Source organism: Haliotis asinina, chromosome 3 (genome assembly GCF_037392515.1).
Source record: "Haliotis asinina isolate JCU_RB_2024 chromosome 3, JCU_Hal_asi_v2, whole genome shotgun sequence".
Taxonomy (NCBI): domain Eukaryota; kingdom Metazoa; phylum Mollusca; class Gastropoda; order Lepetellida; family Haliotidae; genus Haliotis; species Haliotis asinina.
The window spans coordinates 2,727,530-2,753,913 of record NC_090282.1 but is presented as its reverse complement, the minus strand read 5'-3'; the positions used below and the strand labels follow the sequence as shown (position 1 = coordinate 2,753,913).

At 40.9% G+C, this 26,384-nt stretch overlaps 1 protein-coding gene across 2 annotated transcripts in view; it reads left to right on the top strand.

Annotated features, from left to right (window-relative positions):
• The window catches only part of LOC137277303 (zwei Ig domain protein zig-8-like), an 86,583-nt gene extending 67,887 nt beyond the window's left edge, over positions 1 to 18,696 (top strand). Inside the window, exons 3-8 of one of the 2 annotated variants that reach the window (XM_067808962.1) lie at positions 5,158 to 5,371; positions 5,914 to 5,940; positions 6,988 to 7,029; positions 13,269 to 13,559; positions 14,774 to 14,797; positions 15,107 to 18,696. In XM_067808962.1, coding sequence (XP_067665063.1) covers positions 5,158 to 5,371; positions 5,914 to 5,940; positions 6,988 to 7,029; positions 13,269 to 13,559; positions 14,774 to 14,797; positions 15,107 to 15,237 — 729 coding nt within the window. In that variant the 3' untranslated portion in view covers positions 15,238 to 18,696. The remainder of the gene's footprint in view (positions 1 to 5,157; positions 5,372 to 5,913; positions 5,941 to 6,987; positions 7,030 to 13,268; positions 13,560 to 14,773; positions 14,798 to 15,106) is intronic. The other variant, XM_067808963.1, reaches the window with a different exon arrangement.
• Positions 18,697 to 26,384: the final 7,688 nt, after the last annotated feature.

Here is a 26,384-nt window from a genome sequence, read left to right as displayed (position 1 = left end):
ATATGCCTTAAACGACTAGAACCTGCCTAACTTATCTCATGAAGCTCACTGATTCCGGACATAACAGGAAAGGGCTTTTGCGTCACAACTGACAACGCGCTAACAGATCCAGCGATTGGTTGATTTGTCTGTGGTGCTGGTGTCGAGTGTTGTGTTTGTAAAAATATAGTCATTAACTTCCAGCTTCTTGTGCGGAAAGCCCAAAGGATGGAACTGACACTAGGTGGACGCATATCACCTTATATTGATTTGATGTTTCATAAATTAACGTGAAAAAGTAGTGTATTTTGATGACGTGAGTTTCAAATTTGAGAAATAATCGTCTTCATGGAAAACCTGAAAATCAGCGCAGCAAAGAGACCCTGGTGTTTTCACGTAATGAATTAAACATATAACGTGTGAAACAAATTGAATATTGTTTAAAAGTTTGTGAATATTCCAGTCTGGAATGTCACTGTGCACAGATGTCGGTGTTATGAGGACGGCATACTGGTTGGGGAAACTGTTAGCTTCATTACCATAATGGTTTTCTGTGGAGTGAGGAACCGACGTCGATACTGTGGAGGCTTGTGGAAGTTTGTGGAGGTCTAAACGCAAATACCGGTGTGCACTGAGCAAACCGCTTATACAGCCAAAAGCTTGATATGCCAAGTGTCAGGGAAACAAACCACCAACAACAATGTAAAAGTGAACTCATACAAGTAGATCTGTCACTCTCATCGCTTTACAGGCTGTTTCTGTAACCATTTGCACACGCACGGACACACACGCACGCGAACACACATACATGCACACGCACGGACACACACGCACATGTACACACATACACGCACACGAATCCTGACAACGTGACAAAATCACTGACACTTTTCAGCACCTTAACTTGTTCTAGTGGTATTTATCTGTTCAACACTATAATGCAATACTATTATTCAATACAAACATTGACTATTTTCAGACATATGGCGATAAGATGATCTAGTATCTTAAATTGGCATGTTATACATTAAATTAGTAAATCATATTCATTAAATATAACAAATGAAGCCCAGATGTTTCTGAGTTACAGTAAAAGTGGCCATCCTGACTTACCACACATTCTAGACTTTCATGCATTGGGTATGTTTATTTCAGCGTCTGTATGACAGACAAGCTTCAAGGATGTCTAGACGAAGCAATGACATTTCTCCTGTTCAGTTCTCCGAATGTTTGTTCACGTTTATTGACATCGTTGCGGGTGTTTCTATGTAGGGATGATGAGACTGGTAACGGATGGGTTGTTTGAGATGTCCGGCGGGGTCAGGTGTATGGCCAGTCGGACGATTACGACCCCGTGAGCAAATTGATATTATTAATTATTCGATATCTGAAATGAACGTTAGTTAGGTATGCGTGTGTGTTATGCAAAAGTGGCGACTATCAACCGATTTCTTTAAAACCTGCTTCACCCATCAACCTCACGTTGGGTTTGAAACTTCTTTTTCCTCAATGCAGATATGATTACACGAATCAGTTCCTGCCGAGAATGTCAGATAACGCGGTTTTCATAACACCATTTTTCGGTTAGACGTACTACTGTCATGTTCAAGCTCATGGCTTTGTTTGACGATAATACTGCCTGAGCATACAGAAGTATCATTTCGTGTTGATAGTATCAGAAGGATAGGCACGGTTATACCGTCGCCGATTTTTGCTCGCTGGTGCAGAAATAAATAAAAGTCTTCTCACACACTAATTGTCAGTGAAATCAGGGATGTACTTGCTGTGTTGGTGTCGCAGCTATAGATTGCCCGTTCCTTCCTTCCCTGGCGACGGTCCGCTATTGCTGGACGCTGTGACACTACTGCCATACTGCTCTGGCTCTGTACGTCACATAATTTATGTCACGGTGGCATGACCACTTATTGCACTAGCTATTCGACGAAGGCTCTTCCCAAATGTCAGGACAGCACTATTTGGAAAGACTAAAATTAATTCAACCTCGTTATCTATGAAGCGAATATAATGTCGACAAACAGGAAATGGACGTAAAAACGACAGCAGATTTTTATCTGGGAAATTGATGAGACCAAGTGTAGTTAACTGGATGATCGGAATACCACGCGAGTGTCGTAATGTGCCCGCGTTATTTCCAAGCAAAGGTCATGTTTGGCCGACTTACGCGTGTACAGGTCCGTACTATATAGGTGGTACTGGCAACTTTCTGAGGTGTATAACTTTGTCTTATCATACCTGATATAAAAGGTCTTTAAGAACAAGTGAGCGTTTTCAAGCTGTGTGTTTTGGGAAGTATGAGTGTTTTATCAGTGACATTTAGGCTCGTATTTCAAAACTGATGATCCTTGCATTGATATTTATGTAATGCGATAGAGTTCGAGTTGTTTGTTTCGGCACAACTGTATTTACTGTTGACCATCAGACATTTCGCTGAGGATGCTTGCCTCACCTTTACCCTACATTGATCCCTGCTGTTCGACATGTCTTGTCGTGGTAACAATGCACCAACATTCTGTCTGAACAAATTTCATTATGGCCGTGTGATTTAATTTCATAAGCGCTGGCCCCAATCCGAAGGACGTTGAAGGTTTCACGTTGAAAGAAAGTTGGAATGAGATGGTAAGCGTGGTTTTGGAGATCCTTTCATCCGCTAGCCCGATATGATGCACAGAACCATGGCTTTATAGAGCGTCGTAACATGGCGGCAGTACATTTGCATATGAAAGGATTGAAGTGACACATAGAGATTCTTATTACATGCTTATTTCTTTGTTCTTGTAGTTTGTATGCCGATCATCCCCATACTTAGCACCGACTGTCCCCGGGGAATGGTCGACAATTCCTCCTTCGTGATGTAACTGTTGAAAAGGTCGCAGATTGTGGCGAAAAATCGAATTTGTTCATCGGGGGGTTACTAACGTAAGAAAATTTACACCACGCCGTATTGATTGCTTCGAGGGTGAAATGTCGCCCCCTGACGTGTATTTCTTCTCTCTTGCTGGTTCAAATTGAGCAGACTAATTTTGAATTACCATGTTGCGCTCTGGTCTTAGTCCTTGCTGCCAACGTCATAATTATTTTCCTGTGCCGTACACCCTTTTGAGGGGATAACTTGTCATTATCTTTCCCCACGACTGATCACTGGGTACTCAGCTGTCGATCTTACAGGGAAGGAGATCATTTTCATTAGCTTTGGCACTATTCTGATAGGAAAATATGTCATAAAGTCAACAAGGTAAAAGGACGCAGCTTTGATTATAGATGGCGTGCAGTGTATTCAATTTTATGTCAATAACAGTAGGGATGATGTTTCACTTGAGGAAACTAACATGCTTTATCGTATTAATAAAGTGATGCAGTTTGGGTTCTAAACCGGATTTCCTTCTCAAGAAGGCTTAAAGAACTTTTGAAGTTGCGAGGTGTAAAATTGGCTTGCCATTGCGTTAGAGGAAGAGGAATGCCCCGTAGTTAAGCTAATCGTATCACTCGTTGCTGCGGGTACCGTCTTTGTGGAGAATTATTTTGCCATTTTAGTGCATCGTAACCGCACGCAACATATCCATGCGATTCCCAGACAGAAATAAGGTAGCAGGTGTGAGACAATTAGATATAGACCCAGATACATCGGCGATAAGATGTTGGGAGAGAGTCGCCCATACTTGGTCTTCCCCGTCAGCGCCTCATCAGGAGAAACTCTCCATGACGTCAAGCCGCTGTGTATGAAATTAATTTAGTTAATGCTATACAATGCCAAACTAGTGGAACTAGAAAAAAAACCCTCTCCCATAAGGTGCCCCAGCTTATTTCTTTGTAATAAGGAATCATTTGATTTGTCTGCTTGTGTTCCGTTGGGAAGTGAAACTTAATTGTGAAGACTGAAAGTAATCAATATGCTCTGCCAGATAATCACTCGGATCCATCGTCATCAGCTGAAACACACTTCCCAAATATTAACCGCATGGCTGTGCAATTGGCACGAGGAGTTATTTACTAAACTGTGAAACTTCTTCCCAATTTCTCAACTCAAGGTGTGTGGAAGAAGAAATGTTTATTTCACAGAAGCGCCCTTGAATTTTCTATAAATTCTATTACAACAAATTTGATTTTTACAAATCCTAGAATCAGTTAGTCCGAAGCAAAGAAAGGCTACGCTCATTGTGTGATCTGAAACTCCGTGGTGTGGTGTGATGTGGTGTGGTGTGATGTGGTGTGGTGTGGTGTGGTGTGGTGTGGTGTGTGGTGTGGTGAGGTCATACGTGGCACGCACGTGATTTGGCCATCGTGAACTACAAACAGCCCTAGAGACATGTACAGATGTATGCATTTCACATTGGTTCTGTTAGATTATGAGATACTGGTCACGGATTAAGTCTGATACTCGTTATCATTGTGACCCTTGACAGATTTAACATTGAGGAACATGTCCGGCTTGTCTGTAAATTTCCAGTTTTGAGTAACACATACCGTTATGAAATATTGTTAAAACTTTACTCAATTTTCCCATGTTACTACACGATGGCAATGTGTTCTTAATGATTGATTAATTTATCGCTCTCAAAGTAAAATTTGGTTATGGCAGCAGGTGCTTGCTTTCGAAACACTGCGAGAGTCCTAGTGAAAAGACAGCAGGTATTCCACAGGGTTATCCATTGTTCCATGACTGAGTATTCAATATGACATATATTATCTGTTTACTATCAACTAAGCCACTTCATTACTCGAAACAAATCCCTTTCTCTTCTCGGTGTGTCGTGTGCTGCACACACAAGGAAATATGTTTTTGTGGTCACATCTTGTACGTGATGTAGCCTAGGTATACTTGAGGTCGATCACAGATAAGCACATTGATCTTTCAAGAAGCAAATCAAGTATCGATAATCGAGACCTCTCTATCAATAATAATCACGTCCTATTGACATGTCATGGCGTGTTTGGTTTCACCATCCATCGCTTCCACTCAACCGTATTTTATAATGCCTGAGGCAAATAATTTTTCTGGAGTACATTCTGGATTACTTTTGGATTAATTTAAGTACTCTCTTGAATGCAACTGAAAATTAGTGCAGAGTTTCCAAAGGTCTGTCATTTAGCTCCAGTGATATTTTCCTTGTTAACAGATTGGGTGCCGGCGACAGTACTACTTAACGGTCTTGTTTACAGGTAACATGGCGCCGAGCTTCATCACCCAACCCTCTTACTATCGGCACCATGGCGTTTGTAGAAGACGAACGGATCACCGTTGAACATCCGCCATCCACCGGGGAATGGAACCTCATGATCAAGCGAGTGCAGATCGAAGATGCTGGGGTGTACGAATGTCAGATTGCTTCTAAGGCGCGCCACCTCCGTAAACACGTGCTGCTGGTTGTGAAAGGTAGGACTGGATGTTGGTGACTTACTGCGTTGTGATTCTAGTTTTGTAACTGCTATGTAACTTTGGGTTACTGTTTCAAATACACTAACGTGGCGTAAATGGTGGAGCAGATGTACAGTTTCACTTTTTGTTTTTAGTTATTTAGCATGTTTGATTTATGCGCAGAGCTAATAATACCCGACTGAGATGTCTTTTAGTTGTCCTTCATCTCATTCATTGAGTTCAGAAAGTAATCGGAAGTAGCATCTGTCTCTTGTGTCTATCACTGATTGCATGGGCGGAAACAGAACCCAGTTCATTGCTGAGGCAATTCCATATGTGAATTGATGTAACGGTCACGAAATCCTAATTGTTCATGTCTTCAACACAATCATTGTGTTCAATTGTAAGTATTTTTCTACGAAGTCCAAGACAACCTGGCCACCAGGTGAAGTTCCATGCCGCATGCTAGTTGGAACAGGGCGACAATGATGGCATGTTTGTCCTCTCATGAACATTGTACCGTAGCTCTAGTAACGTTGGAAAATCTTTGTTCTTTTCAGAACCAAAAATACCGGACACTAAACATAGTGAGTATATGAAATCTATTCGTCTCTACCCTAATCTTGGAAATTCTTTTTTAAGCTATGGAACTTCAAGAACTTACTGGGCAATATACCTCGACCCAAATTCTGTATTCTGCAAGTTCATCCAGCACCTCCTGGTTACTAACGGCTTGTGTTAGGAAATGTTGAATGGGGTAGTTTTGGTTTGCAAATGAAACGATGTTTGGTTTGGATTAGGAGTGCACTGCTTTGATGCTTTGAACCTTATGTATGTCGATTTTCGCATTCATTTCATCCTGGCGAACTGCAGATGCAATTACACCGCAGACTACTGGTGCTGGACGCGGGAAGTCCCCCATGTTGCGCTGGTCAGATATGTCGACATGTTTCAGATAATACTTTGTAATGATATCCGTGGAGAACAGTGTTTTCCCCTGCAGGAACCGCATGTTAAGGATCGTTGATGTACTGTGACTCTCTCTGTTTGTGTCATACGTTCTACACCCTTTGCTTTTATGACTGATCCAGGGTTAAACATCCCTCATAACATGGACAGTGATAATGAATGGTGGTCTCTAAATGTAGGTAGCAGGGAATCGGGTTGCTCCTCATTCTTGCACGTCTAAAGCCTGGCAGCCTGTCGTCACTACTAATATTCATTTACACCTAATGTATTTCATTCGGCCAGAAAATATGGTGTAGGGTCGATACAACAAATTCATTATGTGGAATGCGCATGCACTTACGTAGTGCCTTCTTTTCAACAAAGAACAGATTTCAGGTAGTATAGTAGCCTATGTGCATGACGTATGATGTGCAGTGACTTGATGGATTTGTGAAAGTTTGGAATTACAATGGGTTTTCACGACAGCTATATAGAAACAAATGACCGATGGGGAAGAGTAGGGGAGGTGGCATTGCAAGGGTTAGGTAGTGAGTGACCTGGCACTGCCCACACAGATCACAATGGTGTCATAATTAGAGGGATATGACGCCAGGTGTAGCTGGAATGAGAGTAGATAACCATAGAGAGTCATAACCATACATCTCATGGCCTTAACGTTTTTTCAGTGCATCGTGTCTCGGCAACAGGGATTAAAGATGATCTTTATGGTAAACCAATTTTGTTCTGCATTTTGAATAGTTTTGTAAATAGCTGGAGTTGTTCTTTTCATTTTATTTCTGTACATTTCGCCTTCTTCGTGAACCCACGTCTGTGTCCGCCAGACAACGTCCAAGGAAAACCAGTCGCATAGTCAGCTTCACATGTCCGCTTCACATAACGCAATGTGACACGTTTCACACGAGCATGTATTCACACATGCCTGACAACCCCAGGCATAAATCCGCGTAAGGCAATGTAATGACCACTCCAGTTCTTTGCGAGTGAGAGATGGTGTCAGTAGCTACCCCGGATTTCCGGCAATGTCAGGAGCTGTTCAAAACGGTCAAAAAGTAACAGGATGAGGTTCAATTACGAATTAATGTAGCTCTCTTATCGAGTGGTCAGTTCATGCACAGAACACCGTTGTTACCAGTTTGATCCGGTTCAGGTGATGTACACGATACTCTCACATCAGATGATCCATTAAACAGGAACATATGTGAGCGACTCGTCGTAATTCTCTAGCAACTGTTTTTACCCTCTCTCGGCACCACAGAGACTAAATACATAGCTGCACGCACATAGCATATTGTGTTGTGTTTTTACTGTTGACAGATACAAGCCAGACTGTGATGCACTCCGTATTCCCTCCATGACTAATACGTTTGGCTGTTTGTGTAACGTACACTTTCGCAACTGTATGACTGTGCAATGTTGGTCCAGTTAGTGCTTCGTGGTCTTTGAAAACGCTGGTGCGCATGCGCTGGTTTGATTGTCATGACATTGTGATGTGAATATTCTTAAATATGTGGCAAGACTTCTTTCCGATATGTGGTTTGCCAACTGCTCACTCTCAGCACTTTGCACTCTGCACTTGCGCTGTGATTTTACTTCTGGAGTAACACTTCCCTCCGGTGTGATACTAACGTTTCAACCCCTTGTCGGAATGCTACCTGTTATACGTTGAAGCACGACACCAAGTACGGCAGACCGTGGCCCGGATAAAGACAACACGCTCTTCATCATGACACCGAGAAAAACAGCACACTGTATAATTACTTCAGAGCTTTCAGTTAAAAGAAACAGATTCACGGGGTTCTGTACGTAGCAAATAACATGACAACTAACATTTGGATATGATGGTGATGAATATATTGACTTGCCGTTTCTGTCTGTATGTGTACGACCTACCTTTAGGGCTGCTGTTCACAATACCCTACACAACTCGCATACCACCTAGTACATGCTCGCAATGTGAGCGAACAACCCCACGATATACAGGAAATAAGGAGTAAGTGGAGTTGTAGCATCAGGCGCCTTCATGGCTCACCTCTACTAGGTCCGCGACTGCAGAATATATTTAACACTGTTTTAATTGCTTCAAAGCCCCCCTGCCCCATCTACCTCCCCCCACCCCCCAACACTCACTCACACACACACACACACACACACACACACACACACACACACACACACACACAAAGAAATAAAAACAAGATGTACAACAACAAAAAATGATGAAAGGAAATACCAGCCAGCTATATTTCCGCATATGATATCAGGACTGCTAGGAATAGAAGTTCCCTGCGTAATAACAGATTTCACAGATTGTTTATGTGTATTTTGACTGAGCTTGGATTAATCTATATAACTATATAACTGTATTAAATATCGAATCTCGCTTACATTGTGAAGTGTTCGTTCAGACGGCGTGAAATCTGGACAAATGCATGCTTTCTTATCGTTGCGTTGAAACCAGATTTAAATTGTTGTGAATGGCACATGAAACATGGTTTCAATCAATAACGCCATTTACCTTTTGCAGTGTTCACTGTTCCCGTTTTTTAGGATCTTTGTGCTAGCCAGAGTTAAATGTACGTTTTTTCCTAACAAATGTAATTAGTTGTAATTAGTTCGTAAGTTAACTGATGGGGATCCAAATTAGAATACAAACGGGCAATTAGGATCAGCAAGACATTCTGATGGATTTGGGGATGAGGAACAAGAACAGGTTGCACGTGGAAACTTGGCTAATGAAGTATTTTGTCTGGTCGGGCTGGTGATGAACCTTTAGGAAAATTGTTAGGGAGCATCTACAAGACCCAGTTCTCCCTTATGAACGCGAGAGAAGTATACTGTTCAGTTCTGTTGAAGTGGCAATGCTTGGTCATGCAACTGATGAGTGTGTGTTTGGAGGGACACGGAGATGTAATGAACCCCGGCATGTTAGCGTTGTTCCCGTGTTGGATGGCACTCTGTATTGTACAGATTTGCAGTCTCCGGCCTGTAGTTCAATGACCCGTCTTGTCGTATCAACTGTTGCACTGACCGTACCTTCCAATTTGTTCTTGCTTCATCGCATTTAATGGTAGCCAATACAAATCTGAGGGGCGATTTCAGCCACACATATTGTTATGACTCTATGTGTACCTCCAGGAAACGCTTCAACTCAATGTGTGATTCCAGAAGACGCTGTACCGACATCTGTATCACTAGGAGACACTACAACAGAATGCGTGTCGCCGGATGATGCTGGAACGACATGTGTATCACTAGGAGACACTGTAACGCAATGCGTATCGCCAGAAGACACCGTACCGACATGAGTATCGGTAGAAGACGCCATGAATATCGCCTATAGATGCTATAACGATATATAAAGCCGACGTGTTTCAAACATCCACTGGTGTTATACAGGGCTGTATACTAAACCAGATAAGCCATTCATATTTTTCGTAAATGAACTTGCAACAGAAAATTGAATAGTGTAAACATTGTATCTTTATATCACAAGATATTGAAGATTTGACGTTGGTATTATACCCCAACGATATAGTATGTATTTGCTAATATTGTCAATTTATAGAGGAAGCTTAATGTTTTCATAAACCTTTTGGCTCTAAGTTGGGTTTTCAGATAAATCTACGGAACTGTGATGTTGTAGTCTTGAGGGATGGAGGTATTTAAAGTAGTTTTGAGAAATGGGACTAGTGTGTCTCCTACTACAGGCACTTGGGTATCAGTTTTTCACCCAGGCTTATTTCCCCTCAGGCTAGACATGTGAAAGTCTATCTGCACAAGCAACAAAGGCTTGTATTTTTGTGTATAAGCTATTCAATAGAAATAATTTACTTTCTTTTTCTACCGTTTGTGAAACTTTTGATAATATAATTGCCCCGATTCTTTTATATGGCCCAGGAATGTGGGGTTACAGTATCATTCTTGTACTGACAAAGTTCAGACTTCATGCTTGAAATATTTTCTGCTTATTGGTAGATATGCCTTAAATATTGCTATTTTAAGGGAACGGGTCGGCAGTTTGTAGGTTTCTGTAGGTTTGTTCAAAGCCAGAAACGAGCTGTTAAATACTAGATACAATTGCTTCGTATGATTTATGAATACATTTTTAGAATTGTAGAAGTGTTGTTGACGCTAGAATATTTATGCACATGCTTAGTGAAAGATTACAAGATGTTAGTGCACAAGACTTAACCTTCAACGATATGTACAGCTTTAGAAGATAAATCTTTAAGACGCATTTGTTGTAAAATGAGAACGTATTTACACAATTTTAAAGTTAATATGTTACGAAAGAAAAAAAGTATATATTCAAAAGAGCAATTGTAATTACTGCAGTAATGATCGCATTCAGACCAGAGATCATGTTTTCTTTATACGTGAAAACAAATTACTTACGTTTGCATTATATGACACAACTCACAAATGTGTTCCATGGCGAGTTAAGTTTGTCAAATATGCTCAGTTGCAAAAATGAAACTGTTATCAAAATCACTTCTATTTATATACAATAATTGTTTCTGTCAAGAAACTCGTGACTGAAATGTTAGTCTTAATTTCATTGTAACATATGGCACATGGCCTACATTACTGAATAAAGTCTGTCTGTTAGTCTATAACGACATGATCACCTGGAGACGCCATTAAGCCATATATATCACCTGGAGACGACATTGGGTAATGTGTGTTACCTGGAGACGCCATTACACCATGTGTGTCACCTGGAGACGCCATTACACCATGTGTATCACCTGGGGATGCTATTACGCTATGTATCACGTATAGACGCCACAGCGTAATGTGTATCAACTGGGGACGCCACCATGCCATGTGTACCACTTGGGGACGCCACAAATCGCAGGTGTTGCGTGGACTCATGTACATATCATGGACATACTCGGCACATGTTTGGTATGTGAGACCTGTCTGAGTATGCAGGAATCGGTCTTGTGATAAACGCCTTGATGTTCTTAAGGCTGATCAGATGTTATCCTTTGTACTACAATTAGTTCGGAAGTCCATCTATTACACTCCCTTCTCAGTTGTTCTTTGTATAAAAAAACCCCAAGACAACCAAAAGGATTAAGCTCCGCCGGAGGCTATTAGAAGGCTATTTCCTGCGTCAAATCGAGTCACTTACTCGTAATTAATTTACCTGTGGAACAGACACGACCATTAGTTAGGATATTTAACGCTGGTTTATTATTGGAGAAGGAGCCACTATCGGGTAGTTAATTTCGCAGACAGTCTACGCTGATACTGAGCTGCGTAATAATATAATGCCTGGTTGTGCGAACTTCTGAGCTGTACCTCTCCATTATGTCTATCCTGCACACACTGAAGCTGCAGCTGTGAATCAAAGACTAGACTTCCACATTCCTAGGCATACTGTATGTTAGTCCATGCTTGTCAGCTGAGATGTACACCTTTAACCTTAGCAAATGTTTTTGTTGATTGCTATTCTTAAGGCACATGTGCACTTATGACAGGATGCTGGGGTTACCGGATGGTAAACATGTAAACATAATAATGGTCACAGTTTCTGCTCAGTTGCTACACTACCTTTATTCATATGCGACTCAATCTAACAATTTTGAGTCCACGGATCTAAGTCAGTTTTACTTTTTAACTTCAAAATACATTTCATAAAGTCCACTTCATGCACAGTGTGTTATTTAAATTTAAACCTTTAACCAGGATAATGCTTTGTCGTCTTGCTTTCATTCGTCAGTCGTCAAATTATGTATATGTGAATAGTCTGTGTATCAGCTGTATTCCCTGACAGAGAGACACATAGGCTAAGCTGTATTTACCTTGTAACCCACTGAATTCTCTACTAACGAGAACCACGTGCGTGTCTTTAGTACCCGACAGTACAAGCCTTTTCGACTACCACGTCTCTTTAGTCCCCGACATTATCCCCCATCTTTGAGAAGTATATTTAGGTAGTACCCGGCTGTATTGCCCATCTTGGACAAGTATATCTATGAAGTAGCCGACATTATTTCCATCGTGGATAAGTATATTTAGGTAATACCCGACAGTATTTCCCATCTTGGAGAAGTATATGTATGTAGTACGCGATCGTATTCCGCATCTTGAAGGACTATATCTGTCTAATAACAGTCAGTATTCCCCATCTGAGAGAAACTTATTTCTCTAGTAACCAACTTATACCCCCATGAACTCAGTATGAACATCATAGCTATAGTATATAATATGATACTGTATTTCTGTTGCATGTTTCAACCCGATGCCTTGATAATTTGCCACAACACATAGCATTTCGTTCCCACCAAGAACTGTTTTTCTTTGATATCCTTGGGTATCCCCGATCACTATCACACTCCACTATCACATTTGCCATATGCCGATAGCCTTTACCCTTCATTGCGTGACTGTTCGTGCCATTGTCCAAGGCATGTTCCTTTATGGCAGTGTTGTATCAATTCTAATGACGGGTGACATACGACGCCACTTCACGGTGTGTAGGCCATTGTCCAAGGCGTGTTCCTCTATAGCAGTGCAGTATCTGTTCTTGTGACGGGTGACATACGAGGCCACCTCATGGAGCGTACGTCCATACATGTGCCTGGTGAACAACTGCATGCTTGCTTCAGCTTACAGTGTTCGGAATGAGAGCAACGTATTAAATGCATGGTGTTTTAACATTTCAGTGTGGTCCGTGTTACAGTGAATGTGTGAGATGTGTGTATTATGTGATTTTAATATTATGACAAAAACTCATTAGTTACTTGAAATTGTACAATGTATGATAAACACTCTCTCAAATAATGCGATTTGGTAAACTGACTCCACTGACGGTTCCTGAAAGATGTTTATAGTACACTTCCATGTTGTAGGGAATAAAAAAAGATAGAAAATGTATGATTTCTTTGTCATGTTGAAGTCTCTCGTTTTGTATTTAAATGTTAATGTAAATTTTCAGATATCCAGATAACTGGCCAGGAGTTTGTGGAACAAGGGAAAAAGATCTATCTGATCTGCAATGCCACAGGGAAAGAACACTCTCCCGATGACTTGGACTGGTTCAAGAACGGAAACAAGCTAACCACAGAATTTGTCCGGAAGATCTATATACGGAAATTTGTTTCTTTGACAACGAAAACTATTGTTAGCATCCTGGAAATAAAGAATGCTAAACTGAGTGACGCTGGAATGTATGTGTGTCGGACGTCGGACCTGCAGATCACCAGTAGGAGAATCAACGTCTTGAAAAGTAAGTATATGGGCCCTTCTATTGCAATCTTCACCCTCACGTTCACCGACACTTCACTAGCGGCCGGCACTTTCCTGGGTGGCTCTGAAATGTTGGAATCTATTAGTCCATAAATCTAATTGCACTTTTTGAAGAGTGAAACATAATTTGAAATGAATAATATTATAAAAAGTGGAACTGTTATATACCAGACAGTTGATTTAACAGAGGCTGGAGAAACTGTAGCATGTTTTTACATGCGTTGAAACTCACGGCGACTGTTGTGTACACTTCAGGAAAGTTCCATCTGTTACTGTATGTTCATGTTGGGTGCGCTTTGCGTTTGCGAATTGCTTTTAGTCAAATGATGAAATGCTACATCTACAAATAGTGGCCACTCTTTGGCTATACTTACTGACAGGTGCATACACGACACCATTAGTCCATGATACACATCTGTCATAGCTCCCAGGGAACGTACTAGAGCATATTTGATAGCTGGATTGTTGCAATGTTTTGTTAATAATTTCCAGGGGAAAAAAACCATCGAATCGTACACGCACGATTGACAATTTATATGTATCCGTCTGTCTTTCTTTGTTATAAAAGCCCAAGCAGTTCTCGTTTATTGTTCATAACGCAACATTCTATCACTACAGCTATCCTTGCACACAGTATGTTCTTTCACACTCCCATTAATCGAACTGATATCCGTCACAAAATAGTTTTTAGTCGAGTAACTTGGATCCACAAGCAAATCTTCCCCGAATCCCCCGCCTGTCTTCATCACTGTCTGAGATCCATTCATCATTCACTCTCCCTCTGTAGCATCATACTGGGGCTATGCACGACAATTGGTTGATTGTATGCTGCAGTTACATAGCAGCGCCACTCTCACAGACACTACCATCGGATGACCCTGACACACGAGGCATGGCTGTTCTCAGAATAACCACTAGATGTGGGAATACATCCATATTGCATAGTTTTCATGGAACAATACACGGCTGCCAACATATTCCTAAATGCAACACAGTATGATATTTTGAGGCGTTTTACCCTGTGCTGCCTATAAGATTGAAAGTAAGAAATTTGCATGTATCATTACAGGGAATGGGACGTCTTCCTGTAAAATGTAACTGTAGACTCTGCCAAGCCCGGAAGGGCTTCCTGATATTGCCCAGCGGCGCTTCTTGATTGTTTTCATTAAGTGTTCTGTTCTTTTTGTGTTTCAGCCCATAAAGACAACGTGAAAAGAGGTTAGAGTTATTATCTTGACTTTTTACTGATTTCACTCCTGCCTTGCTTCCAGTTTGCAGATCTCGTCCATTAAGGTGTTGTTGTGGTGCAGAATAAATGTATAAATTCTCAATGCGAAGTACCGGTAAAAAACCTACTTGAATATCTTTTGCATACTATGTACGGTTATATGAGTAAAATGTAAAATGTTAAACAATAGTTGTAATTGCAGTTGTTAAACACTGTTGTGACGTAGTGCTCAGCTCTTCAGAATGCATGAGTCATAGTCATATCTTTGCACATAACCAGCAACCTTTCTTGTTTTCCAGGAACTCCCAAAGACCATTCAGATTCAAATTCGGGGAGGACATTGTTTGGCAGCTGTTCTACGAGCTTAGTGTTAACATTAATATCATTATTGACAATAAGATACAGACTTGAAGTGATGGTGTTGAGATGATTTGGGAGACTTCTACCGTGTTGTAAGTAAGCCGAGTTATTATTACATTTATCGTCATAGCACATGTACATTCCGTTCGTATCCGACCCTTGCAAGGTGCATACTTCTCTCTTTGTGGTAAACACAAGTCAGTGCATTTCGACTATTAGAACCCATCTAACGGGAAAGGAATGGATGCAATATCACGAAATCGTATCAAGAATCAACATTAATGGACACTGTCGATAGACAAAGAGGAATTCTGTCGAGGTTCGTCGATTGTGGTTGTGATGGTGTTGCTGATGGGGCTGGGGAGAATGGGTGAAACTGCCACGCCACTGCGGGACAACATCCCGTACAGGACGACATCAACAACAGTGAAACGACGCACAGGGATACCACCACGTCGTTTGTGTCCAGTCGTATTTATAACGTTACATGGGATGTATACTGTGTAACAAAAGACGTGTTTTAAGACGAAAGACGTTTATACATAATGTATTACTTGAGGTGGAGAGTCTGCCTGTAATACAAGAAGGTGATATGCGGGTGAGATGCAGTGATTGGTCGTTGATTGTAATTCTATATTTGTACACAGTGAGGACTATGCTTGTGATGTACGTATTGCTACTGTTTCCTAAAGAGGAACCAGGGTGACAGTATATCACCGGAGAGAGACATCTGTAATGATATGTCTGTCTGATCAGAGGAGCTGATCATGACTGCGTCACATCCGTGTTAAACAAGTATTTTCACATACAAGAACGGCGCATGACCTCACCCTTTTCGGAAATAATGCAACCTGCAAGGGCACATATCTGAAGGGGTTTACACGACAATAGACGGATGACCCAGTGTCCAGTGTTTAAGTCTACTGACCATCGACCTCTATTACTGGACAGGAGTCATGTTCACCGGACCATCGGTCTCCATTACTGGACAGAAATCATGTTCCTGTTGGTACCAGGCATATGAGAACAAAGGAACTCACACGTGTGTTATGTTTCAGTTCAATTGAAAGTTTCTAAAAGTTTCCTGTTTGAAACAAGTAACCTGACAAGTTGACATATTTCTTTAGGTTGCAGATTGTCCATCTACCTACTGATGTTAATTTTGTGAATGTTTTCAAATGTGCACGACTGAATAACGAGCTGAGAGTCAACTGTTAGCCAGTGTGTCAAGGGTAACATGTACATATATACTCCTTAATATCTTGTAACACGGAGGGTACTTCAGGGGAGGCCGATCACATCTGTAACGGGACAATATATCCTGAGTTTATGCAGTCTCATTCAAATAATTTAGGAGATATTTGGAGTTGTGTGGGTTATTTCGTCTCAATGAAAGGCCTCTTGGCGTTTTTAACAAAATGTCAAAGCGTTCAGAAGTAGTTCAGAGATATCCATGTGTACACTACAGAAATCCCACTAATGCTGGTCAAGTCAGGATGCTGCTGAAGAATTGCAGGACATGTGCAGGATCCGGTGCCGCTGTGTTGACTATTAGAAGATATATATTTCATACCTCATAAACGTATCTTTATACTTCGTGGAAAAACGTGTAGCCATAGCAGCCGATACATTTGAAGTATATGCATCCGATGTTATTTATCTATCTATCTATCTATATATATAGTCGATGATCGTTTGCACATATTATCATTTTATAACCATACGTTATGCCTCGTCCCCGGCGTTGTTCCTGACAGTAGCCGGTCGTCGGTTGTGTCTCAGATGAAACTTATTCGTAAATATACTTTTGTAAGCACATGCTTCGAGTCTGTTGACGTCGCGGTTTGTGTGGGGAGGGCATCGGAATGGAAATCACTTTTGTCGTTTCCCCCATGAGTTTTCGCACTATTGGTGAGCGTCTGGTGTACCTCATACACTGTCGATCATTCAACGTAGTGGGCGAAGTGAACGCCGCGTGACGTCATTACCTTATTTCCACATCAGTAGACGCCGCCTTGGTTTAGTACATTCCGCGCGGCATTCTGCACTGGCAAAAAACCAAAGATTTATGGGATGAATATTTTAACAGAGAACAGAACTGCTTACCGCGATTAGGGGTATCTGCTGATGTTAAGACTTAAGTCTTCTATTTTGTTTTTGATGTTCGGGCGTTAAAGTACTCATGGTCAGTAATAGTATACTCTGAAGGCAAATACGTTTCCACGAGGTGAATCTATTACTAAGGCCTGTCTCTGAAACGCGAGTAAAATGTGCTTAGCGATCGGGGATATGAACGCTCAGAGGCGACTAGTGTAGATTTGAATACAACTTAAGCGGTTATATTCCGGAGCGTCTGGTCATTGTTGTGACGTAAATAAACCAACACGTTTCTCGAGTGACTTTTCCTGTTTAAGCAATAAACTCCTGATATCTGTTTTATATCCACATGTACACAGACAACTCAGCCGGCAATACGTGCCCATAATCTAGTCATTTCCCGCATTAACCTCTCTGATCTCTTCCTAACATGTATACTGTGATGTTACACTAGCCTTATATCCAAGAACGGGTGACACAATGTAATCTATCTATCTATATATATATATGTTTGAAAATCTGTTCGATAGTTGTTTCTGTTCCTACAGCTGTATAACAAGGTGTATGTGGCAAGACACCGAGTGTTTCGAGGCAAGACACCGGGTGTTCCAATATCTATGTACTATCCCGTTAATATAAGGCACATGATGTACCAAATTCTCATCACCAACCTTCCAAATGTTTGTTTCGATGTTTATCAGCTAAATGTTTTGTACTTTCATATACAGCTTTCTAAGTGAAATGATGAACACATTTCGCATTGTTGTGATGTGTGTTGAGAACAAAAGCTTGTATTTCATGGGTCCGAATGGGGGACGGGATCGTTGCTGTCGGTGTAACATGCCGTCGTTAGCTGCTACAAATGATTAATACTACATCCATCTGTTGGTTAGAATCATTTACGCACAAGCGACATCCAACACTTGCGCCTCCTCACACTGCACAACCTGCAGTAACCCAATGTGTATGCCGGGCCTGTTCATTGCTTCGATCAATGTGTATAAAGAATCTGTATGTTTTTCATTTCTTAATTGTTATGTTTACATAGTTTTATATTTATTTTCACATTTGTTTTAAAGATGAAAAAGAATATTTAAACATGAACGTTCCTTAGTCGTAGCTGATTGAAATAGGAAAATGTACATAGATATCACCAGTAGTATAGTGTAGTTCAACTGTCCTAGTAGTCCAATTACACTAGCATTGTTTGCACATTTGAGGAGCTCTATCCGTTATGTTTACGGTACATTTCGTTACTTCGCACTGACTTGGTAGAATGTGATCATTTTCTTGTTCTGAGAATCTTGTGTTGATTCCTGATAGTGAGATTTACGACAAGTCCATGTCTGTCAATCATTTCTACAGATCATTGTGTAAATATCCTCAATCATTCTTCACTCACAACAGAGATTACCAATAAAGTTTTTTGAATGAACAACCTATCTGTTGTGTCCAGATACCGTTATCAAATATGGTGTCTGTATTTGACACCATGACCTATTTTTATGCTGATGGCCACGAGTATGTCATCTGACCACACGTGCTCGATCATTTCTCAATCTCAGTCTCTGTGTTCATGAGAGTGAGTGAGTGTGTTTAGTTTTACGCCGCTTTCAGCAATATTCCAGCAAAATCACTGCGTTGGACACTAGAAATGGGGCTTGATTAATATGATAACTCTACCTGACAGAAGTGATTGTGACACATGTCAAGACTCAAGTTAAATGAAGGTGTTGCACGTATGTAGGACATAATGTTAGAACTGAAGTTCATGTTATCAGCATGATTCAAGTACACTTGGCGAATCAGGAGGAACTCGCCAATGAAATGACAGTTTTGCATCCGAAGGATGGAATTGTCCATTTTGCGATTGTTTTCGTTGCCTCTTTTTTGTCATAGTGTTCATGAGATAACTGCCCGGACCACAACCCCTTCTGCCAATCTGGGTGATGCTGGAGGCTTCACGTGCCACCAGGCGGCGCATATCAGTCGTCGTTGTGAACGTCATTGACGTCTTTCGGCAATACCACTTACTCTGCGTAAGAGGTGATAGTTGAGCATGGAAGGGAGCACCATATGACGATATTTGACTGTCAGGTCCGTAGCCTATAATTTAACAGCCTCATGCAAGTTTGAAGGCACTTATTCTATGTAAGGCCTCGCTAGATTTCATGCACCATGGTTTGTGTGGGAAACCCCGAGTGGTGTCCATCGGTGTGTGTGGCTTCTGTTACGCAGTCGGCTTCGCTGAGTAGCTTCTTTGAGTGGCATTTTAGAAATTGGGAAGATCATTGTAGAACAAACATTATGGATAACAACTTCTTCTGTTGGCGAGAGCAGCGTTTCGATACAGATTCGTGTACCAACTGAAGAAGTTGTTATCCATAAAGTTCGTTCTATGTGACTTAGCAGAAACTTGGAAAGTATAGGCCACGCAAACCGATTTTTTTGGTCCGCTTCAGCGCGCAAATAGCCCACTGGAGCCCGTTTGATGGAGATGCTGCATAGCCAGTTCAAACACAAATAATACATGAATTAAAGTAAATAACAACTGTACAATAACTTTAAAAACAAGGTTGACAGGAAGAATGTCCCAAAGTGATTAATCGGACTCTCCTGAATGTAGCCATGGCCTAGTCAACACATACGTGGGTGTGTGGCGCTGGTGCGCGTGCTGCACGTGTAGACCATCTCACGTGTTCTATTGTGACGATCTTAAACATAAGCGCTCTTTCATGGAGTGTTTGTTAAGTGTATGTGAATCACAGTAATTCTTTTCTGTAGTTTATTGTTTTCTGTAGACTCTCAAGATGAAACTAAACTGTTACCCGGGAATCAGGCCGTAAAGGAGCAAAGGGCGAAACCATCAAACAATGAAGAAATGTGAGATACTTCACAACTGTATTCTAAATTAACCAAATCAATACATAAATACATACACATCACGATAAAGGCACCGATACAACAACATGAAATAGTAAGTGAATTGACATCGGTATCTTCCCAGGTACAGGTACAATATAATATAGAGTGGCAGTGCACATCCAAAGGTAAGGTGATACAAGAGCAGTAATTATTGCCATAAAGTCGATGCTTGTAATATTCATCCCTCAGCAATAGTTATTAGGTATTGGCAGAATATAAAGGGGTATAGAGTGATCACACAAAATGTTGGTCTTTTTCTACTTTGAGATGTTATGTGAGATCAGAGGTATAGCGTTCACGCCACTTATGCACATAAGAACAACATGCTAGAAAATTATATTCTTTGTCTCATAGATAACAATACGTACACCCGTACACGCGCATTCCAGTCTGGATAAAAACGTGTGCTGATTTTGTTGAGGTAAATATATACGTCTGACCAAACAGATCCTGATGAGCATGAAGGGAAGTGATGTTGGAACTATTGGGAAAGGCATCAGGTAAACAGTCAAGTAATAAGAAAGGCCAGATTTATGGATGTCCATTAGACGACCTTTCTGAGCGTATGCTTGCCCCTTCATCAGATGAAGCAAGCACCTGCATCTGATGAAGGAGCAAGCATACACTCAGAAACGTCGTGTTATTCACAATAAAGAAATTGACATCTATAAATCTGGCTTTTCTAATGCTTTCCACTTCTAAATTCGTTTCAAAGATTTAGTCAAGTAAAGGAAAGAAATATAATCACGATAGCTCATGTCCCGATGTCCGTTGACAAATAATAGATTTTTTCTAATTTGCAATTACGTATGCTGTGCCGAGATTCTGTACATGGTGAACCTGAAGTCAAAGAAACATATTCACGAAAACAAACCTATTCCCATGGCACTTGTTTAAACAGAGAACGTATTTACCGGTTGGCAAACAATACAGGTGTCACAAATAATTAATGTATTTCTTTTTATCAAATATTATTTTCAAAATTATTCTATTTTTACGTCGAATGATTTGCACTAAATATTTTCCACATTTGCAATATATATGGTCATCCCTTTTCAACCCTCACTTTGATGTCGAATAGAAATTCAAAATACATCATACTTTCAAATACACTTCGTGGTCAATCTGTTGGACATCACGGTTGTGTCATCCACATACTCAAGTTTCACGAATGGCGCATTTCGAGACATCATCGATCACTCCTATTTTAGGAGGGTAACTTTAGTAGCCCTGGTAACTCTGGTAACACTGGTAACCCTGGTAACTATGCTAACTATGGCCCGTTCTGGCTGCACAACGAAAGCCTTATGACACTATATTTATTTCCAAACACTGACGTCAGCTGCGGTAGAGGAAACATAGATGTGATGTAAGTGTATTCTTCTTTTTTATCAACAAAGCACCACCCAGCTAAAATAACCAACAACAATCCATTATACTTAAAGCGAAACAAATTGTAACGACACCAAGTGTTTGCCAAAGGAGACAAATACGAAAATGTACGCAATGAATATATCATATCAACTACTGACAATGTTTTTACGGTAATAACATTTCTAGAAAAAAGACGCCTAGCTGTTAAAGATTCTCCACACTTCAAGTGTGTATGTGTAAAGATGAATGTATAGGAACATGGAAGAAGAATGAGTAGTTTTGGTTGCTGTGGAAACGAAGCCATGATTCTGAATTATCCGAAAACAGGAAACGTGCATAACCATCTTTACATGTACACGTGACTAACACCAACTGGAGTCTCTTCATCTTCAACACGTCTTATTAACATTCTCCACACACTCAGAAATGAACTAACATTATTAGGATATTATCGACTCATTTGATATTTAGGAGTAGTTAGTCTTGAAGACTTTGATTTTCCGTTGGATAAGGACGATAATGTTGCTTCTCGTGTTTAAGGGAACAGACTTACCAGTTTGTGTATAGAGAGTGGGCGACGGTTGGCCTGCCTGAAGATGAGAATATTAGTTTTACAGGAGAGAGCTATTAGTCACCACTGGCTACCCCTTCACTTGTAATTCCACCCTGGAGGGACCGGTGTTCCATCGGTATCATATTAATGTCAGCTTGATCAAGTTACGCCTTGTATGTGTATTACGAAACTCAATTAGCAAAACAGAGTAATGCAACGGATCGAAAAATTAATTTGTGATTTTAGAAAAAGTCTTTAACTGTTCGCATCGAGCATATGAGAAATCCATCTCCTTGGCGCCGATGTTACATCAAGGGATTTGAGTCACGTTCATCCCTCTGCCCAGTTTTAATGAGACGAATAGTAACCACAGTGTGTTTGATATGTCTGAATTACAGTATGGATAAGTAGCTCCCTTATACCTCTGAGAGACGCTCAGTGTACTCATGCGATATATAGAACATTTAGAAGAATTGTATGGAAATAGCAACAGTTTGTGATCATTTTAACATCATGATATGCACATATGTGATACTAAGATAGGCGTTAATATGTGGGTATTCATGTGTGGAAAATAGACCCTCAGCATTTTAGAGTTATACTTCCCTTCGTGTCAGCGGATTCATGTTTAACTGAATAAAGTCTATATGTCTCAGTTGAAATAAGGTTGTTTGAGGGCAAATGAAGTCAACGTGTCTCACCGTTGAACAAAGGTTGTTTGATCGCATCCATGTGTGACCAAATGAAGTGAAGGAGTCTTGAACTTAGGCTGTTTGAGTGGGTTTGTGTTTGACCAAATGAAGTGAAAGTATCTCTAAACCATGGGGACCTACAGTGCCTTTGCTACCTACATGGACATTGTCATGGAAATGTTAACCACAATTAAAATACCAGAATACTACGTCTAAAGGTCGTGGTAAGTTTAAATTTACTTCAAACGACTTACATACACTCTCAGGGGGACAATAATGTTACAATACCTCAACCCCATTTGAGGGTACGGCCACTAAAAATCTCAGTTATTACCCTAAACTACCAATAATTAAATATTTGATGAATTACATTTACCAAATCTAATTTTTTTAAAAACGCAATAATTAAACTGACATTATTAAAAGAACCTTCATAGTTCGTGACTTAGAATGCTTATCCCTTGTGATGGAATGTTCAGCACAATCAAGCAAACCTGCTCGGCCGTGATTCTTTCATCGCAAAGGATACAGAACGGAGGATCCTCACCTTTCAATAGGTATTCATGTGTATATCTTGTATAACCAATACGACATCGTCGCATGATCTGGACGAACAACCCAAAGAGGTATAACCATTGTAAAGTTTTATAGCATGCAGTTTATTTATGCCCTCTTGGGCGTCCTGTTCAAATGTTGTCTAGACATTTCACACAAAGAATTTTAAGCATATACCAACAATATCTGTCTTGACAGCGAACTGTGGTGTTTATATTGTACCCATGAGGGGAATCGAACCCTGGCATTTCACGTGTCGAGCGATATAGTTTCCCACGGGACCACCCTTCCACTTGCAAGAGTATGCCTGGAAGGCTGAGGAATAGATTTCTTGATTGAATAAATGTCTCAGCATTAATGCGTCATTTACAGTATTTGCATTATTCTGAAAGATACTTTGTGCAAAACAAAAATGACGACACTGTTAAACCTTGTAGGAGCGTGGCAAAAGACATTTGTCTGTAAAAGACATTGGTGTGAAAAATGGATGTATGCGTTACAAACAGTATCGTCTTATGATCAGAAACACCTGCATTCTCTAGAAGTACATAACATGTTATCAGTGTATACCGTTGCTTGTAAAGGTGATCGTGTGATCGAGTGGTGTTGTAAATACGATACATCCTTGTTTGAATACTTTGAAACTAAGAAATAATTACAACATGCGATCTCCTCCTTTATAACGACCATTTCCTACTTCAAGCAACCGACTCCATTGATGTGTTCACGAGACGTCGCAAATCATAAGAAGTATCATAAGTGGGTCGAACAAACAAATAGTCAGCTAAGTTGTGGGATATTTACATACAGACACATGAACACAGGGAAACAGTAGGTGCGTAGGAACATTGATGCTTGTTACTGACGGCAACAGAATGCCCCGATATCAGTAAACCATATACATCACTGCAAGTCTGAATAATATGGTATTGTTGAAAAAACAGCTGTCAAACAGAGGTAGGATTTAACTGGCAGCTGACAATGGTCGGAGTAAACAAAAAGCTAACAAAAAGAGGTCGGCGTCAACCAGCAGCTGAAAGACAGAGGTAGGAGTCAAGCAGCAGCGGACAGAGAGCAGGAGATCAACCAGCAGTTGTTACAAAGAGGTGGGAGTCAAGCAGCAGCTGACAGAGAGGTGAGAGTCAACCAGCAGCTCCTACACAGAGGCGAAAGTCAACCAGCTGCTGTTACACAAAGGCGGGAGTCAGGCAGCAGCTGACAGAGAGGTGGAGATCAACCAGCAGCTGTTACACAGGTGGTGGAAGTCAACCAGTAGGTGACAGAGATGTACCATTCAACCAGCAGCTGACGCACAGAGGTGGGAGTCAGCTAGCAGCTGACAGAGCTAATATTGAACCAACAGCTGTTACTCAGAGCTGGAGTCAACCCGCAGGTGACAGACAGAGATGTACCATTCAACCAGCAGCTGGCACACAGAGGTACCATTCCACTGCATGCTGATGAAAGCAGGTGTATCTGTCAACATGTACGTATACGTTTAGGCGAAATATTATCCAAGTTGCCTTTTAGTAGATTTAGGGGGGGGGACCGTTTATAAAGCGAAACTGGTTGTTACATTTGGAATGAAACCTCAAAACGAATTGTACTTCTACCATGAGCAGTAGGTGGTTCATAAAAGTCAGACAAATCCATCATCCAGCATCGGCTATCTCCCAAAAGTATTCGATTTAACATTAAATGAAAGCTATCTGAAATATTTCAAAACTCAACTGACTGGGAAATGAGCACAATTCCGATAGCAAAAGTTAATATGCTATCAAAGGAATATCTGAACTTTGTAACCAAATGGATCAGGAACCCCTGATATGATGTGAATGCGTACATTAAAGTAGGGAATGAAATAAATGTCAGTCTGAGACTGGCTGTCTGAGCACCTTGTACCGCGATCTCTCCTGCTGTTAACAGGTAGCTTGACATTCCTCTTAAAGGTCCATTGTACCGGGCCGACATTAGCTAGAACCCCCAGATGATTGTAACGCATTCACACAACCACCTTGTCCGTTCATGATAACCTGCCTCTTTTCTCAAGTGGGCGTTCAGTTGGTAAGATACATACTGTTCGGCCTTCGGATTCTTGTGGAACCCCCATCCATTACACCGACCGTATTCTATGTACTTGGGGAATGAAGGGGCTGGTGAAGTCTGCGAGCTTCTCAAACGCATCGTCAAACACTCCGGATTTCTCAAGTAAAGCAATACCCTTCATTTCCCATTGCATGTTGGAAGCAAGTCCCAAGAGGGACCCCCGGAGTGGCACCATATGCTTCTGATAGACACGAGTGGTTTGCACTGCCCGTTATATGTGTATACGTTACAGGAGTAAGAGACACCTGTTGCCCTCAGATTTATGCCACTACGGACGCACGCTCAAGATTCAGCTATCACAACACGGGCGACATCGCTTTGGATGGATTAGACTTATATTCCACATTAGCGTAATATGCATGTTACATGTTTTCCATATTGTCACCTGAAATAGAAACTTTTACTGATGTTTCCTGTGATTGCGATGCCTGGGGGAAAACAGGAGGGAACGCCTATGTGACTGTGTTGGGTGAGCCAGGACAGTTTATGGAGACGAGACTGCTACATGTGCCAAACCAGATATTTTCTCAATAACATGTATGAGTTTATATATACTTACTGGAAAAACTCTGTGGACGAATGTAATACTTTTAGGGACATATTTTAGACTCAGACATATTTGTCTGAAGGATAAAAGTGTTTTCGAGCATTTTACGAGACAATTTATGGTTTTCCGATAAATCATAGAAGGTATGGGTTCACATACACTTCCACGGTCGAACAAACATTCACCTGGCTCCACGAAAGGACATGTTAATAAAATACTTGAATTCTGGATGACTGACACCTGACCACATGTCGAACAGCCAGCACTGAAGCCATGAGAGAGGTTGAGAACATTCTGTGGAATGAAAAAAGTATCACATAGGTTTCATCAAGCGAGATTCCAAGGGTCCTGGAGCTTCTTCCGTTGTG